General features: G+C 33.6%; 1 protein-coding gene across 1 annotated transcript in view; it reads left to right on the top strand.

Moving 5' to 3' along the window:
• The window catches only part of LOC108769587 (muscle M-line assembly protein unc-89), a 30,259-nt gene that overhangs the window by 1,833 nt on the left and 12,769 nt on the right, over positions 1-15,657 (top strand). Inside the window, exons 2-5 of the mRNA XM_018520624.1 lie at positions 1,245-1,380; positions 3,487-3,695; positions 14,994-15,263; positions 15,539-15,647. Coding sequence (XP_018376126.1) covers positions 1,245-1,380; positions 3,487-3,695; positions 14,994-15,263; positions 15,539-15,647 — 724 coding nt within the window. The remainder of the gene's footprint in view (positions 1-1,244; positions 1,381-3,486; positions 3,696-14,993; positions 15,264-15,538; positions 15,648-15,657) is intronic.

Raw genomic sequence — 15,657 nt, 5'->3', positions numbered from 1 at the left:
AAATAATCCGTAAGAAAGTGTGTGAATAAAATAACTGATTTTTTAGGCGAGGTAGTGCGATCTAGGAGCCGGTGCGATATCGGCAACCTTACCCTACATGTAGTTAATGCGCGCTTCTTAAAAATTTATACTACAAACAAAATTTATCATATTTATTTATCATTATTTTACGGTTGTACTTAAAGTTCGAACTTTTATTCAAATTAATTCCTCGAATAATGTCCTATTTTTTTAAACAATTTGAAAAATGGCCAAAAATGCGTTTTTTTAACTTTTCAACTCGCTTTTTAAAAAAAATCTGACATGCTTGATCATTTTAAATTGTGGATTCGTGAAAAACTTATCAGAATCATCTGTCACATGTTATAAAACCTAAAAAAGGTTTAAAAATGTTGCACAGTGTATTTTATTGTGCATATAACAAAATTGTATAAAATCTTATCATAGAATGTTTAATTTATTGATATCGTGAATTTATAAATAATATGTATCATTCTAGAAGTAATATGATAGTATATTTTTCTACATTATTATGGAGTTTTAATAATATTTTAAGAATCCTATTTTCAATCGAAGTTCATCTTAATGCTCAATAATATTTATATGTAAATTTATATAACTATATTTAGTAGTTCTATAAATTGCTTACTAATTCAGTTTGTCGGACTTGAGACGCAATTATAAACTGAAGTTGGAAATGACATCACAATCTATTTGTATTGATCGTTAATTTAATAATAATAAATAATAATGCTAATAAATATTTTAAAACACTGCAAAGAATTTATAAATTTACATATGAAAATTTTGTAAGCATCAAGATTTGTTTTAATCCAAAAATAGAATTCTTTCTTTAATTTATTAATAACTTAGATATAATTTTCACTTATTAATATTTTAACTCTGCTGGTCTGTTCACATAATTTACTATTATCATTAAAGTCAATATGATTAAAAAGTAAAAAATAAAAACTTTCACAGAAAGAGATCTTACATTAACAAACGGAATCATCAGATACCAGAGAAAAAACTTTCTAAATAAAATATTAGCAAGAAAATTAATGACATTTTGGGTCAAGCAGACTCGAACAAATCAGCAAAGTTAAGATCATTTTTTTCAATTTTATCTAAAATGAAAAGGATATTTATATATAGTATTTTCACGAGCCAGATGGGTATATCACCCTGACTGCGCGAGTGATGGCATACGGCGGGATTAATCCGTACTAATTTTCTCATTCCAGTCAGCCCTCAGCGACCGCAGATAGAGTACGCCGACCGTCTAATTCTCCCCGGCAGCAACGTGACAGCCCGAGCAGGTGAGATCGCTACGCTCACTTGCAGAGCGCGGTATGGGAATCCTTCGCCTCTAATTAAATGGTTCGTAATTGTTGCACGTAGATTCCGTACTACTTAACTTGCGCGCTACCGACCTCCTTGCTTGGCACGCGCGATCTCTCGCTTCGCGTGTCTCGCTCGCTCTTCGGCTCGCTCCTCGTCTTCGTCGCTGCATTTCCTTCCGCTCGTTTGCCCTCCCAGTTGCGAATGTAATTATTCGAGAATTTATGGAGCTTACAGATTAAATGGAATGTATCGGTAATAAGAAGAAGAAGATAAACACATGGTACAGGGTATTCGGCGGAATCGCACATTTGCATTTAATTTTTAAGCGAGGGCATTTGACGTAATACGAACGCGATGTAACATTTCAATTTTGCTGGAACTAATAATCACGTTGTAGCTCTAATTGAAACTGCGAAATGTAACATTATCCCTTAATACATATTGGTTATTAGTTATTGCGATTAATATTATCACATGCCTCATTAATCGAATGGGAAAAGGCACACTCTGGATAATCGGGAAATCTAAATTCGAACCCTGCTTGGGGTAACATTTTGAATTCTTTGTAATTTTAAACTGCTTATTATTCTTATTAATATCGTTATTAAATTGACGATTAATTTAATTTATGATATTATTTCAACTGAAGTTCATGATTGCGTTTTAAATTCGATAAATGGAACACAGTTCCATATAAATGTGAAAGATATATTTTTTATAATTTACATAGAAATATTGGATATTTATAATAGCCTCGACCGTATTTAACTTATTATTGAAATTGTAATTTTTCAAGTTATTTCGCTACTAAAACATTTATTTTATTGAATATTTCTTTTCTCTCTTCTAACAGTAAAAGTCTGCTCTTCGCCGTGATTTTTTTCCATTGGAGGCTTTTCGGGCTCCGTGATTGAACGGGTTGTCCTAGGTAATCAAAATATACGTTACTATCGATTCCGAGGCGTCTTCTGCCATCGGCGCGCCTCTTCTTTGGCCGTCGTCGGAGCGCTTGTTCCCGCTGCTCGAAGATTCCACGTAATGCATCGAGGACGCTGTCGATAGTAGAACACGCGCCCCATGAATAATCATGATCTATTCTGCATCGTGCCCGGGCGAAATTAAGGAGCTACACGATGCATTTCATGCGACAGGAAAACATTGAAAAGGGAGTCTCACGCAATGCATGAGCGAACGGTAAAATTCTTGGTCTGGTTTTTCTTGAATCCCGACATTGCGCGACGGTTGGGTCCCTCCGAGAGCGTGGAAAAAGCTCACGTGGAAGCGGGATTTAATAGTTTTAAGGCGGAACAAAAACAAGAACCATGGTGGAAGAGAGAGAGTGAGAGAGAGAGAAGCACACAATCTCTCTCGGCTTTAAACCTTGCAATTTTCGGTTAGCAGGACAGTGTCCGTAGAGCCTCGGGTCGCGTTTCAAATTGCAGACGAGGTCCCTTGACAAGGCAACCGTTCTCCTCTGCCAGCCCTCAGTTGCTCTCGCTTACCCACTTACTCACTGGGAATTATCTTAATTGACACACGCGACGCAGCGCAGAATATGTGTATGCATAAACGTTTTAATTATGGCTGAACTGAGAGACCAAGACAGAGACCGGTGTGCAATCGACGGCGAGTATTGAGTTTCTAATAAAAAGACAATTGTCGACAAACGAGATAGTTATCGTCGTAATTATTACATAAATTGCAGACAACATTCGAGGTGAATTTAATATACGACGTTGTGAATAGAATAATTTGCTGTTTTCTGTTTACAAAATACGAATTTATGTTTTCACGTTACACTTCCGTATTATCTTTCGTACTATAATAACTAAGTACCGAGAGGCTTAATTCATGAGAGTACCGCCGTTAGTTGAAGTCCGCGAAACTGCAAGACTCTCCCGAAGAGCAGAGTTCTGAATAATCCGTGACAATGAGCTTTGATGGGGAAGGTTGAGAAACAAGACAAGGAGAATGAGAGGGTCAGGTAGAGAACGGCAGCGAAACGGCGCGGGCGGGGAACGTGTGCGAGATAGAGCGAGCCCGAAGAGGAAGATGACGAGGAGAGGAGGGTGTTGAAGGGGAGCGAGTAAGAGTTGCTGCGGAACAGCCATTGGAAATGTAAATTTTCGGGGCGATATGCAGGTACGTGGGCGAGACTGAGATGAGGACGTTGCGGCCCCAGGTAAACTCAACCGAGATAGATAATCCGCGCACTTGGGCAACCTACAGTGTTTGCGAGATTCTGGCCGAGCGATCACGTTACGGGCAGCCGATCAGATGCGTCGCTATTCATCCGGCGTATGCCAATCCCACCATGTCGTCCAGCACCGAAGTGAGATTCGACGTGCGCTGTAAGTAGACGCGATTTTCTCATAAGATTGCGAAGAAGGAACTCATCAGACTCTTGGAGATATGCAAATGCATCGATTATTATAAGAGGGACAGTAAAATAAAAGTTAATGATAAGAAAAGGGAATAATAATGACGGTCTAGATTGATGCGAAAATATGACAGGAGATAAAAGTTTATATTTATAGAGGAAAGATCCCTATTATGATACAAGGTTCAGTTTGGGTAAATGCTGGAAATGTATGGGCAGAATTTTAAAAAATAATAAGTCATTTTAAATTTAATAAGTTTTAAGATATTGTTATGCAAAATTTAATTTAAATACTACTTTTTCTGAAAATTAAAGAAATGTAAAAAGTGAGCAAATCGCAAAGTCAAAAAATTGTGCTCATAATATGAGATACTCTGAAAAATCGATAATAAAGCGCAAAGTACATCAATATTGCAATCAAAAATTTTATTTAATGTTTCTAAAATACAAACAAATGTTCATTTCAGTTTTATCCTTTTTATTACTGTACAATACATTCATATTTCAGCAACGATTGTCATTCCGATATAGGAGTATACTTCGTATATTAGAAGTACCTTGAGTATCTCATTATTATGAGTTTCACGCTTTACGGTTTTATGATCATCAAATCTAACTTCTGTAATTAAGCAATTCAACATATCCCGTTACAAAAGTTAGATTTTATGATCATAACAGAAGAAGAATTTATTGACAAATATTCACTCATTAAATAATAAACAAGGTTTAAACTCATCTCAATAAAACTTGAAGACATCTAAATTCTGAAATCTTTTTTTCACAACGACACAGGCACGATCCAATAATGCATTTTCCACTAAATAGTTTTCAACTTAAGAGCAATAAATTCACGGTGGAATCAACAGATAGCATTTATTAGTTTAGCAGAAATGCCGTTATCTCATATTAAGCGCCATAATAGGGGGATTTCCTCTAATATTATGGAATTTCGAGTTTACATTTTTAGATCACCTTTAAGAAATGAGATTATATCGTCAATATAAAATGATTGTCAACTGTTTTTAGTAGGTAAATGGAAATTAATTGACTTCTTCTAAAATTTATAATTATCATTAAGATAAATATCTTGCTAATATAAATAAACGTCGTACGTCAAATTACGGCTTATACGCTTGTGTTGTAAATATCCAGTGACGTATGATATAATAAGTAAACTCTTTAATAAACTCGGTTCAATGAACTCGTCTTTCTCCCCGAGAAAATAGAACTCTGGTAGGATAGTTTAATCCTTCGTCGTTCGCAAAGTTTGTGCCTGAATACAGACGAGTTTGTAATTGATTATGAACGATGACAAGAATCGTTGTCTCAGCGGATTATAACGGCTTATTAAGTCTTCTTAATGGGCATCACTAATCTGAAAATATACGTCTAGAAACGGGAGGAAATACGTATGGATAGAAAATTCTTATCTGTTATGAAACAATGCAGAATGAGAGAATAATAAAGTGCGCGTTATACATACTATAATTAGTAATTACTATGGTTTCGATATCTGACAATTTGAAGAGATAATAGTACAATAGTCGCGATGAATTCTATCGAATATTCGCTTGTATTAAACTTTACACAGTTTTGTGCTAAATATGACGTCAATGTTGAATCAACGGGCTTCATTCCTATTATTCCCCATTATTCTATTTAACATAAATATTGATTACGCGATGCGGTAAGCATTAAATTTTAAAAATACGTCATTATAATAAACACTTTTTTGATTTTTTAAAACAAAACATTGTATGATTATTCTTGTCTATATTCGCGAAAGAAGCTGCTTTCTTTGAAGAAGACCTCGAAGACCTAAAATGCGCAAAGAAAAACGAAGTGGTAGGCCGAGATTAAGGTTGCGCCTCCCTTCTTTTTTTTTTTTACATAGTCCTGCCGGTCATCAAGTATGTTGTATGCATAATGGAAACGGCGGAAGAAGGGAGAAAATATACGACCCTGGAACTTCCCTTCCTTCTCAGCCGCCACCTGCACGCGTAGAAATATATTTCTAGCCATAATGAAAAACTTTCAAACAAATCTCCAGCAGCGTTGCTTGCTGTTACATTTAACTTGCATAATTGATGTAATGCGTTTTTTCACTACATCGAGTTCTCATTTATAGAACTGTTTCATGGAAATAATTCGATATTTGATAATAATGCTGTATTATGAAGGGTGATCGATAGAAAATTGTTACGATTTTCTCATTTAATCCGACTTTTACACGAAGAAAATTTTATATTAAGTTTTAATACAATTTTAAATTACACTATGCTATGTCTTGTATTTTCGATGGACTCTCACAACATGACTTAACTTTTACTATGGTAATATTAATTTTTATCACATAAATAAAGTAATTATTTTGTTAAGCCATATTCTAACATGAAAACAATTAATTTTTACTATGGTACGCAAACAAAATTTGCTAGGTATATTTGATTTTGTAATAAAAAATTTTTACTATAAAAAAGTGTAAAAATTATGTTATATTATTGTTTTTAAAAAAATAACTATAGCATTTAAACTTATAATTTACATAAAGACCGCAGCTACTACTACATTACAGTAATTTTAAATATAAAATTTTCTCTGTGTAGAAATGATCAATATGGCACATACATGTATATACAACAAATATATATTCTTATATTTTGAATCAGCGCATTTGAATTAATCATATTATTCTTATTTTCGTGCTTTTCATCTAAATTTACAATTCGTTAATAATTAATCGTGATTATTTACTACATTTACAAATATTCTCGTTTTAAAGAGAAATAATCTAATTACTAATAGTAAACTAAGTTAAAAGAGATAAAACGCAATCTGAGTCAAAGATATTTAATTAGAGTTGTTACAATTATAAAATCATTAAAGTAATTTCTCTCAATCTGCTATTTTTGATATTCTATTCCTTATTTAAATACATTTCGTACTTGACTTTAATGTAATATCTAATAGTTGATATAATATATTTAATATAGTATAAATATACGGAATCAATATATTTCAAAACAAGAGAAATCCATTATGCTGTTAGAAATTAAAGAAAGACGCGCGCTCTCAGCCATAGCTTCAATACGATAAAGATCAGTTGAAAGAGTAGTTTTATCGTATTATCGGACAATAATATCGATGCAAAAATGCATTTAATAAAAAGATTAGGAAAGTACGAGCAATGTACGTTTCTCGCACAAATTGTAGGGAAACAGTCCGCCAGCAAAATGTTCGGTCATGAAAAACGGTTCAGCAAAAAAGTCACTGTACCGCAACATGTTCGTGTAACACAGTGACCTCAAACTGTTTCGCATCTCTGACCATCCCCAACAATACACTGATTTAACCGGCTGCACATTCTCACGCACACACGCAGATACACACGGCAGGAAAACCACATATTTCCTTCTCTCTCTCCCTCTTTCCTCCCTTTTTTCTCCCTCTTTCTCTCTCATCAATCTCCCTCAAATCAGTACGTCGTGATGTCATGCGTTTCAACCTTATCGACAATTCGATGCCTGGCTAAACATTCAGGCAGATTTTAACGCTTTTTGCGAAACTGCGCTGCGGCGGACAGCAGCCAAATGAGTATTGATTTTAACTTCGGCCAACACACTGTATGTATAGCTGCAATCAAATCACGGTTGATTTAAATAAGATTATTGCTAATAACGCAGCCTTTGAATCATCACGCCGATCTTGTGCATCAATATTGCAATAACTTTATGAGGTAATTATCGCTCGCATGCGATCCGTTCGTTAGTCTGATGATACACATAATTAATTGAGAAACTACAAACCGTTAAAAGTCTTTTCGCTAATATTGTAATTATTATGTCATTTTTAATGCAGGTATAATAAGAAATATTCTAAATAGTAAATGTACTATAAAAATCTAACTGCGTATCAAAAATTTGCAATTCGTTGCAAATTTAATAACTTCGCGGTTTGCTAGTGAATCGCATATTCTATATGAATTTTGAAATCAAATCGGCTATTAAATCGAATGTTATGTAACATTAATTAGCAAACATTTTCGATAGGATCGTATCAGGTAATTAATACGTTGACCAGATTGCATTTGGTTCTCGTATCCGTTTCATCTTTCCCCACGAATTCATTCGGTGGTTGAAAAAGTATGGCGAACATGTATACTTTACCGCTATATACGGAGGTTAAAAGGTTCTCGCTCTTTTGCGTAAAGTTCCATTGTAAATAAATTATTGAAGCTGATAAATACGTGATACTCGTATCAACAAATATTTAGATTTACCGTTAATGCTGAAGCAAATAATACTGCTATTATGATAAAGAGAATCATTTAAATTAATATTATAGCAATTTATGTTAATTCTTGAGAAGCAATTTTATTTGTTTCTATAATAAATGATAAAAGCGCTGCACGTAAAATTACATAATATCACTGGAATTAAAATGATTTATAATGATTTATGAATGTCGACGCATCAAATATTATTACAGTTGTTGCGGTCTTAAATACATCGGTCGCTTGCGGCTGCTGAACGTATTCGACGAGCTTCATCGAGGTGTACAATTTCGATCATGCACGTGGCGTCAAAAATTGATTTGCCAGTTACCATTCCTAATATTACCTCCAAGAACATCATTTCCCCTTCTCCCGTTCACCTCGATCCAATTTCGAGCTCCACGGCCGTGTAATTTATAATTCCCACCGCAAATTCGATCTCGAGTCCCGTCGCGGCCCTCTTGGGGACATCTTGTGTATCTATCCGCTCATATATTTGCTTATCCGGGATACACGTGTTTGTGTGTACGTACGCACGCCAATTGTATTGATTACGTGCATTTAGATAGGCGGGACTTTTCAGTGCAAATTGAAAAGTTCGCTTCAGAGCACCGATTTATTCCGTGCCAATGTTACTTCGATCGCGAACTGAGGGATTTATCCTCGCTAACGAGAGAGGTGCATTTTGTCGGTGCAATTTTTAGAAAGCACAACCGACGCGAATGGATCAGTGACTCGCCTATATTTCAATTAGCGTGTTTGGAGCCAGCTTGAAACAGTTCCTATATGATTCTAATAATGGAAGCTGTGAAACCGAAAAAAGCTCCTTTTTCGTAATTATTCCATTAATTTTTGTTGCACAATTTAGTAATCCTACGCTGCAAAATGTACTGTCTGCTTAACGAACTCTCACTACATATATATTTGATAAGAGACATACGTGTCCATTAGAAAAATTTTCTAATTTGATATACTCGAAATTTTATAATGTTTAAAATTTTACAGTAAAATATATTTGAGTGTTGGATTATCGAATTTTATTCGTCACAAAGGTTGTCCACCGTGTATTCCCTAACTTTAACGTTTTTGTCTCATCCATTCGCTTTCATTTCGTAAAAGCAGAACCGTTTGAAGTTTATCCAAGGAAGGACTAGCCGAAATATGGCCGAGCGGGCACTCGTTGACCCATTCGAATCGCGGCTTTACTTTTTAAAAGCTATCGTACGGGGAATAGTTATATCATCGTTCTTCCTTTCTGTAACCACGATATCGTTCGGTTTGTCATTTTTAAACTACCATAGTTGAATTAATAATGCCCTTAACAGTGCAAGCGCTTTTACAGAAAAAAAAAGCGTTTTTTGTCTTCTTCATTTTATATGTAATTACTTTGGTATCCATTACGGAAACAAAAAACAATCAATATTATTTTTTGTTTTCATAATATTTATCATTATAATCAAATTAATTTGATTACATTAATTACATTCTCTATTGATACTATTTTTTAAAAATATTTTTCATTAATTTGGTTACACCAATTACATTCAATCCGCATTTGTGAAAAAAAGAATGGTAAAAAAATACAAGATTGAAATAAATGAATAAAAATAACAAAATGGGAGAGCATTGAAAAAAATTTAAAGTTATAATTATAAAATTTTTGATCGACGTTTTCTGTTTTCGTTGTAATTTATTTATTTTCCGAATTACGGAATGAAATTATTAATTCCAATACAAATTATACCTTTAATTTTTATCTGTTTTTGTATTGTGCACTTGTATTTTGATAACTTATATTTTCTCTCTTTCCAACAGAAACGGTCAGAAAGACCTACACTTGACATAGTGCAGAATTTGTTAGAAAAATGCTCCTCGCAAAATCCTCTCACGCAACGATTCCGTGATGCGTAAATTCAGCATGATGCAGCGTGTCCCAGCGCGCATCTGGCTTGCGAGCGAGCGTTACTCGCTCGCGCGTAACTCTCGGTCGTTTCTTGAGTAAACTTCAAACAACGACGCGGGCGTGGATATGGAAATAACATCAGACCCTCTGACTGAATAAAAGATTTTTCGAATGATCGATATTTCGGCACGGCGCGCTAAAATGCGCAGAGTACACATCGGGTAATCGAGTTTTAGGGAAAAACTCTTCAGAAATTCCTCGATAAAATTATCCTGCCAATATCTGCAGAGGTATTACTAGATCCAGATGCCGCGCATAATTTTTGCAGAGTACTTGAATCTGAATACTTTTCATTTCCATAAACATTCGACAAACGTTTGATTTCTATAATACGCTGCGTTTAATTTTATTAGTAGTTTGATGAGACGTGCTCTCTTTTAGCCTGCTGGATTATAGCCAACGAAAATAAATTAATGGCATAGTAAAAATTACAAAAGCAAAAAAGATTGATAAAATCTACAAATTTCCATATTTGAGATGAAAAATGTAGGCGAATTCGATACATTTCATTCTTCATTTTAAATTAAAAAAAAAAAGGTATGTTTAAATTAAAGGAGATTATTTTTTTGTTTTATAGTTTTTACAAAAAGTAGTTTCTCAATACATTCGCTCTTAAATACGCTGTTCTTTCTTGCGGAACATGCAGAAAAGAAACTTTTACGTGCTCTAAGTTGGATAAAAAAAGAACGTATTGAGCACGATCGGTACGAAATAAAAAATAATATAGGGAGAAAGAAAGAGAAAGAGAGAGCAGCTAAAATTCTGGATGGGTCAGCGACTGCTCTGTCGCGCGTATTTCGGGATCGCTGTTACGTGAAATGAACAGCTGCGCTGGCTATCCGCGCCTAAACGAAAATGGTGACTCGATTCAAGCACCAGTGCGTTTGCCGGCTGACTTTTTCATCCTTCATGTTTCCTTCTCCCGATTCTTTCCCTTCACACCTAGAACAATTCGATAAATTTCACAAGCGATCGAAAAAGTGAATTGCGGAACGGTAAAAATTATGAGTCTCGTTAACAAAAATGCATTTTGTGCTAAATTGCTTGTTCGGATGATCTATGTGTTTTATAGCAGTGTCGATTTTGACAGTCACGGTTTTTAATGAATTTAAATTAAGATTTTAGAAAAACTTTTTAGTAAAAAAAGGCTTGTTGCAACTTTTCAACAATTTGCTTTAAAACGTCTTAGTAATTAACAAAGTACTTTATTTTATCTTAATCTTATTTTTAATGATAGATTTTCTTATTTTTAATTATAAATTTATGATAATCATATATTTAATTATAAATTTAGTTATAGATTTATGATAGAAAATTTTGAGGGAGATATATACAATTTTAATTTGTCATATAATAATTTTTTGCGATATTTGATATTAAGTGCTTTTTAAATCTAAGTTTTTAAAACGTGGTCTTATGTTTAATTCACATTGATTCACATTATTCGCGCTATAATCTTCTTCCGTTTCGCATCTCACGTACTTTGTTTTCATGAAAATGCAATGAGCATAGTTACGCAAACTCGTGTTTACTAAAGTTACTAAATTCAATTAAATTAAATAAGCTTTATTAAATTCAAATTAAATCTACATGATCACACGAAAAGAAGATAGTGAAGCATATGAATTTATAAGAAATTCATTATATACGTACATTTTCAATATACATATTTTTCTTCATTTACAAAGGTTTTTTCAACATACCGTCATTCAAAAGGTCCCCTTCGTCTTGTGCAGATATTTCTCTCTATATTCTATTCAATTTCAATTATGAATGATTGTCGTAATTAACTCATCTATCGATAATCTTCCATATCAAAACTTTAATTAATCAATTAATTAATTGCATTTTAGCTGAACAAATATAATCTTATATTGAAAGGGAAATCCGCATAGAGGGAAATGCGTTAATTACACTCTGTCATGGTAATAGAAGCGACGTGTATGGGTAAATGTTTAGGAAATTGCAACCTCTATAAATTATAATTATATGTATATTTTAGTAGTAAGTATACAAACAACGTAATTTAAATTTAAAAAAAAAGGTTAAAATTAGTACATTTTTTGTAGAAACACAATATTGTGCGATTTTATTGAAATATATGATAAATATAAAATTACAATATACGTACACACATATACACATATGTATGTTTAACGTTAATGTTAAACGTTAATAAATAACATTATAGCATATGCAACGAAATAAGCTATAAACATAAAACCAAGTTAATCCGCGACGCTTTAAAGATTGATATGTTTTTATGTTTTCTACGATAATAATAGTGTATGTATATATATGTATACATATATATATGTATATGTATATGTCTTTATTATTATATATGTGTCATGTTGACTCTCAAAGTGACGTGTATTAACTCGGTTTTACGTTTGTGGCTCATCTCGTTGCATACGCTATAATGTTATTCATTAAACGTAACAGCGTTTAACATTTTTAATGGCCGCAACGATGACCTATTACATGAATATGGAAACCAGAAGTGAGCCGGCTCGCTGATGAAAATTGCCTCCGGTTTATACGGCCGTAAATTAAATAAATATCGAGTAAATAAACATGAATTACATCATCACTCAGTGAACAGGATGCCGTAACTGTGCTAGTTTTCCATCAAAATCAACCGAAATTACAGCTCGTGCATCATCAAGTATGCCGAAATTACGATTTGCGAAGAATTATTCGTTGTATTACATGTATGTCGCGTAATATAAAAAATTTGTACGTGATACAAACACGTGAACGCGATGCATTTAAACAATGCTTTTGTAATGTGAAAAAATGTGAAATTATAAACATCCCAGGAACAATAGTAACGATCATTCAATGTATATTTTTTAGACGTAAAGTGAGAAGCTCTTAAGATGACCTTATACGATCAATAATACTGATCAGTAATATTGAATCAGTAATACTATGCATTAATATATTTAGTATCTTTAATTACACGATTAGATATTATTGACGATATATTTCACTTTAGTTTTATGTATAGCATCTATTGCATTGTGACTGGATTTTAATAAAGCGATACTGATGCTCAAGAATCAAAATCCAGATCACCGTCAATATATTCTACGTCAATCCATCAATATTAACTCTTATCGTATACTATATACAATTTGGTGCCTCATCCATACTATCAAGGGTCACTAGAATCTCTTCGTTTTTTCACCTCTTCAAAATAATTCAAAAAATCTCTAAAAATTCACCAACATACTTTCAATTTTCTAGAATAAATATTGACTCTTTATTTTGGAAAATAGTAAAATGTAGTATAATTTATAATTACCGAAAGACTCAAAGAAACTTACACGAACAGGAATCACTAAGTTACCCATATTAGTACAGTAAGGGTTAACCACACACAATCAATAATATTGTTAGTATTCGTTAATACTGGCAGTATTATTGACCGTGTAGGGTCACCTTTAGTCGATTACTGGTAAGGAATCAAACAACAAGCACAATAATAAATGGCGATTTGTTATAACGCAACGTGTGTATGCTATTTCGATTATATACAAATTAATACTAAAACCAGTTGCACAGCGGCAATATGTTCTTGCTCACAGTATATTTCGCGAAATTCATCGCTCACGGTGATTAATTAATTATTCGAAGAAGGTAATTACCGCGTGACCCGGACACACGCTTTTTCCATCGTGTCCACCAGGTACCATCAGTTATACGTGAAACCAAAGTCAACGCAGTGTTTCCACTTTGCTTGGTCCATCGGGGAAACAATGACACGATTGACCGCGTTCACGTAATTTAATTTCTTAAACCAGAATATCTATCTTGCATGACGACGTATCTTTATCTGATATAATTTGCCAGATGCTTTTTTAAACGAACAATTACATTAACAAAAATGAAGTAATATTTAAAAGTAAGAAACATTCAGTTTTTATTTAAATTTTTATTTCAAGTTTTTTTATCTCTCCGGCCAATCGATAAACAGATGGCTTAAAAAGAAATAATAATATATGGAAGTAAGAAATATACATATTTTATTTTTTTTATTTTCTGTCAATCAACGAATAGTTCATAAAAACTACTATAGATCATAAAAGGTATTTATTTCTATGAGTTGTGTTCTCACATGTACGACCGGATGGAATTTAATATTTAATATTGACAAGTAAAGTTGGAATCTCATTTCGAAGCAAAAATGCATCTGATTGTGAATGTGAATTCTGCTTTCGACTAAGAGCTCATTAATGAGTGGTTCAATCTGAAAACTTTATGCTGCGGACGTTTGTTTTCTGTATCCGATGTTTATCTTTCACGGTCTCCCGCACATCGCGACCAGTGATTTCAGTGTGATTAAAGCTGATAGTAATGACGGAACCCCCGTTTTCCGACCGCATTTACGTTAAATTCCTCTTGTTTACTAAGTGACATGAATATGAAAGGGCTCTTCCGAGAATAATTATACGTAATTTCCGTCTCGTTAAAATCGATACGGTAGATCTCTCGCTTTTTATATGGATCCACCAAAGATGGATAATGAGCATATTTCCAAAAAAAAGATTCGCGTAATATTATCATATCATTAGTTAATATTGTTAAATAATATTCAAGATATTTAACATTAAAAATTAAGTCATAATTATATACAATACAAATATATGGTCTCTTCATCTCTAATCAATCAAAATTTTCAAAGTCATGTATATTAAGTATTGGCGAAATTTTAAACAATCCAAATTAATAATAAGAAATAGACAAAAATAGAAGAGTAATCATTTTTTAAATTAAAACATACATTTGTTTCAAGAGATTTTGTCTTAATCAATGTATTGTACTATTTCTATAATTAAATGAATGAAGATTGTTCCCTGAATTCTGTGTGATGCAGTATTCGACGAATAATGACTTGAATGACATAAACGGTGATGTGTATTACAATAAATAATAACTAATATATATATATGTATATATGTATATTTATAGTGCGGCACGAGGGATTAGAGCTCTCGTGATTAACTGAGCATTTCGCATGAATTTAGACGCGCCGGAGACGAGATTAGTCGGCGTCCCAACTGGCCAGCTCGAGGAGGGCCGCGATCAGTTGGAAATCCGATGTCTCGCTGACGCTAATCCGCCAGCTTCGATCCTCTGGAGGAAAACCAAGAGTCCTGGGGTGACAGAAGTGGCTAGTATCGGAGAAACCCTCATGTTCTCCCCAATTTACAGAAATCACGCCGCCGTTTACCTCTGTGAGGCGTCAAACATCGAAGGCGAGAGCAGTCCGGTCTCAGTACAGGTGTCCGTAAACTGTACGTGTACCACTGTCACTTTGCGATTCTTAATCTGTCATGTTCACTTCAATGCATTCCAAAATTTTGGTGGCCTCTGGCTATCATTTCTGATATATAAGAATTTTCACTAAATAATATACTGTAATTGTCTTTATCTTCTGTATCTCGAATCACTATATACGTGAATATTCACGTAATAATTATTTTAAAAGAGATATGAAATAAAAATTAATAGAAACTGTTATACGAAATAACTTTTATTCATAGTTTCAGAATAAATTTATTTTTTATAGATCCACCGACGATCAGCGCAGTCGGACCGGATCGATTAACAACTGCGTTGTTATATTCTGGTGCATCCTTCGAATGTCATGCTGACGCGATGCCGCCAGCCGAGTACAGGTGATCCATA

This window comes from Trachymyrmex cornetzi, unplaced genomic scaffold (genome assembly GCF_001594075.2).
Source record: "Trachymyrmex cornetzi isolate Tcor2-1 unplaced genomic scaffold, Tcor1.1 scaffold92, whole genome shotgun sequence".
NCBI classification, from domain to species: domain Eukaryota; kingdom Metazoa; phylum Arthropoda; class Insecta; order Hymenoptera; family Formicidae; genus Trachymyrmex; species Trachymyrmex cornetzi.
This window is presented reverse-complemented; position numbering and strand designations above follow the sequence as displayed.